The sequence below is a fragment of the Myotis davidii genome, unplaced genomic scaffold (assembly GCF_000327345.1).
Source record: "Myotis davidii unplaced genomic scaffold, ASM32734v1 scaffold43, whole genome shotgun sequence".
Taxonomy (NCBI): Eukaryota; Metazoa; Chordata; class Mammalia; order Chiroptera; family Vespertilionidae; genus Myotis; species Myotis davidii.
The window spans coordinates 690,714-694,396 of NW_006294590.1; the positions used below are offsets into that span (position 1 = coordinate 690,714).

At 43.2% G+C, this 3,683-nt stretch overlaps 1 protein-coding gene across 1 annotated transcript in view; it reads left to right on the forward strand.

Annotated features, from left to right (window-relative positions):
* TMED2 (transmembrane p24 trafficking protein 2) overlaps positions 1–3,365 on the forward strand; it is a 5,339-nt gene extending 1,974 nt beyond the window's left edge. Inside the window, exons 2-3 of the mRNA XM_015567245.1 lie at positions 695–802; positions 1,901–3,365. Coding sequence (XP_015422731.1) covers positions 695–802; positions 1,901–2,025 — 233 coding nt within the window. The 3' untranslated portion in view covers positions 2,026–3,365. The remainder of the gene's footprint in view (positions 1–694; positions 803–1,900) is intronic.
* The last annotated feature ends 318 nt before the right edge of the window (positions 3,366–3,683 follow it).

Here is a 3,683-nt window from a genome sequence, read left to right on the forward strand (position 1 = left end):
CCCGGGCGCTGGTAACGAGCCTCCAGTGGGCCCTCCTGGCGTATGTCGTCCTGCCTGTTCCCTCATCGCCATCACACGGAGCAGCTACAGTGCGCTGGCCCTTCAGAGCTGTCGGTTCCCTGGGACCCGTTTCGGGCCAAAGGGCACCGGCCCCTGGCAGAGCCGCTGCTCCTCCGCAGGGAGTGGGCGCTCGGCTCCCGACGGATGTTGAGCGGCTGCGGGTTTTCCCAGGAATGTCTTCTGCTCAGCTTCCGAGATTAAGAGTCTGTTTGATTCTGCCCCTCAGTCAACATTAGCGTCACTAGGAGTAGGTTTGATTTTGGTTTAATATTCATAGATCAGTGCCAGGGTGTTGCCGGGACTGGCTTAGTTTGATACTTTGTGCTCCCGCCCTTCGCTCTCTCCCTCCTGGGTGAGCTTCCCGTAGCAGCAGTTCAGTGAATAATTCCTGAGGGTGTCTTCCTTTAGTCGGGATTGTGGACTATGTTTTCTACCCTGAAAGAGATTTTTTTTACTAGGAATGGACTTTAAAGAAATGCTTTGAGAATTAAGTTGTCATCAGGGATCCAAAATGCTGTTGGAGCCTTTTCTAAAAATAGCTGCTTTTGTATGTCTTCTCTGAGGAAGATTTTGATGGCTTTCTGCGTATTTCTCAAAGATTCCTAAGCCGTGCTGTTTCCCAACCCCCCTGCAGCTCACCAGAACAAGCTGGAGGAAATGATCAACGAGCTGGCCGTGGCCATGACCGCGGTGAAGCACGAGCAGGAGTACATGGAAGTGCGGGAGAGGATACACAGAGCAAGTAAGTCTGGTCACAGAGCTGCTGGCCGCGGCAGGCGCCGCCAGGGCACGCTGGAGCCAGGGCACGCTGGAGCCAGGGCACGCTGGAGCCAGGGCACGCTGGAGCCAGGGCACGCTGGAGCCAGGGCATGCTGGAGCCAGGGCACGCTGGAGCGGCACCACCCGCCGCCGGCCTCCGTTCCCTCGTTGGGAAGTTGTGCAAACCTCATGCTAATGCACTGACTTAAGAAGCACCCGTGCGAGGCTATCTTTTGAGTAGACGTGTCTGTAGAGCTTTGTACTGCGCCAGTTTACTCTTGGCACATTGCTCCCTGGTGGCAGGTCTTGTGGGGACCCTTAGCATTTAGGAGAAAGGAAATTCACTCAAAAAGGAGACTTGAGTGCTGTGTCTACCTAGTGATTCTAAAAAGTTAAGGCTACAGAATTTGATCAGAAACTTGAAAGAATGTGATATAAATCGAGCAGAATAAAATATATAGTCATGACTGTTACTTTAAGAACTAAATCCTTAGCTACTGAGTGGGATAAATCATGAGACTTGTTCCGGGTTGGTAGTGAATATCAGTATTGGTCCATGAAACTGAGAAATCTCCCCCACCTAGAACAAATGCCATGTACACAGTAGGTGCTCAATCAATATGTGGTTTTTGTTTTGTCTTTTTAAAGAGACTTACACATTTTGATTTAGTAAATAGTGCTTTCTGGGTAACTGTGATCTTGAAATAATCTCTTAATTTTGTTAAAAGTCAATTTTCTGATTCAGAAAAAAAAAAGATTATAATGTAGGGACGTTTCAATGTGAGGGAGAAAGAATGTTGGTTGGATTTTAACCCTAGAAGTGTTACCTTGGGCAAGTAACTCTCTCTCTCTTCCCCATACGAAATAAGCAGATTATACTTGACTGTACTCTGAATCTTAAAGGTCCATTTAAGTCTAAAATTCTCTGCTTCTAACTGTTGAGTTGCTTGGGGACAAAAGTATTTAAAGTACTATGAATGGTGTGCAAATGTCACTTTCACACAGGGTAGGAGCAGGGGGCGATTTTTCATGCTTCTCTGCTATTGTTATTAAATTGTGTTTATCTGTTTATCGTCAACAGTCAACGACAACACCAACAGCAGAGTGGTTCTCTGGTCCTTCTTCGAAGCTCTTGTTTTAGTTGCCATGACATTGGGACAGATCTACTACCTGAAGAGATTTTTTGAAGTCCGGAGGGTTGTTTAAAAAGCCTTTTTTTCTGATGATCCGAAACTCATAATTCACTGTTTACCAAACATCTTGGTCATAATAATGTCATTTAGTTCGTATGTTTTTATTTTCTGAATTGTACATTCACAGCCTATGTTTTTTGGTGATTAATAGATATTGGGGAAGTGATAGTGAGAATTTGACATTTGATTGGCACAATGTATTTGAATTCTGCCTCATTATACAGGCCCTTCCAGAGCTTGAACACTGTAAGTGAAATGTAGGCATGTAGTCCTTACATCATCTTCTGTTTTCATAGTAGAATGCAGTTTGTTCAGGGTAGTGCTTTACTAAAATGACTGCATTCTTTTGACCCCTTATCCTGAAGTTCAAGTCATTAAAGATTCGTTTTGTTTAGTTCTTATGAGAAACAACAGCCTGAATCGACATTTTCTACCCACCTAATGGCAGCTCTGTGACTTCAGAGCGTGCTACCAGCTTGGTTCTTTTAGACTTTGTCTATCTTGTTTTTGCATTAAAGATAAGACAACCCAACAAACCCCCCCGCCCCCCTAAATTTTTACTTTGAACTTTAGGACTTCACCTTTACTAAATTGATGACACAGCAGCTAATAACCTTTTTGTCATTTCTGCCTAACCTTGTAGGAAGTCTCTAGTAGAGCCAGTTCCCTGGGTGTTGCAGCTGGCGTAGCTCTTGTTCCTCTGCTGGCACACACTCTGCTCTGGGCACGTGGAGGTCTGCATTCACGTCATTGGGGAAATCTGGGTTCTCACACACATGGCGAAGCCTCTTGGATTTCGTTGCAGTGAGTGAGACACAGCCACTATTTTAGTTCTGATCAGTGGCGTTTGGCCACTTGTTAATGAGGGTACTGACAGCACTGTCAGTACTAGGGTTTTGGTTTTGTTTCTCTTGGGTCTTTTTTGGCACATGTGAATTTTATTTTGTATAAAACGAAATGACTTTCTCTTGGTCTCTGATGATGTGTTTAAAATTGAAGGAGCCTCAGGTTTGGTGTGGGGATGATCCAGGATTATGTTGTGACTGATGTATTTTAGTTACTTGTACATTTTTTTGGATCTTTGCAAAGGTAAAACTACAAGTAACGAGTTTTATAGAATTAATTTAAATTTGTTACCGGTTTTCATGTTCAGGATAAACACTTTTTCGACCTTGGGTGAAAATACTCGGCAGCAGCTTAAGGTGACTTTTACCTTAGGACAACTGTTGCATGCCAGTTTTTCTGCGTGTGTGAGAAAACACTTCAAAATTGAATTAAAATATGTAAATTTAAATTTGGTTGTGTATCGAATCTGCCCCAGGTTCAGTAAATAAACAATTCTTTTTAAAAACAGTCTTTGTATTCTGTTTTATATATTGATTCACATTTATTATATACCAGTTTTCTATTCATAATTGAAATGAGACATGTCCATGGCTTCTGAGTGTTACTTTTTATATCCGTAAACTTGATGATAGTGAACAGGAGCCCAATTTTAGGCTTCCCTGTGTGGTTTCTTTCACAGGTCAATGTTCACATCTTTTATTTCATGTGGAAAAAGTAGTTTTGGCTGATGATTTACTCATCCACCTGTTGGATTATGGATGTGGGGAACAGGTTTAAGAGAAGGATTTGCCTAAGGCTCCCAGGTGGAGTGACCAGAAAACTAAA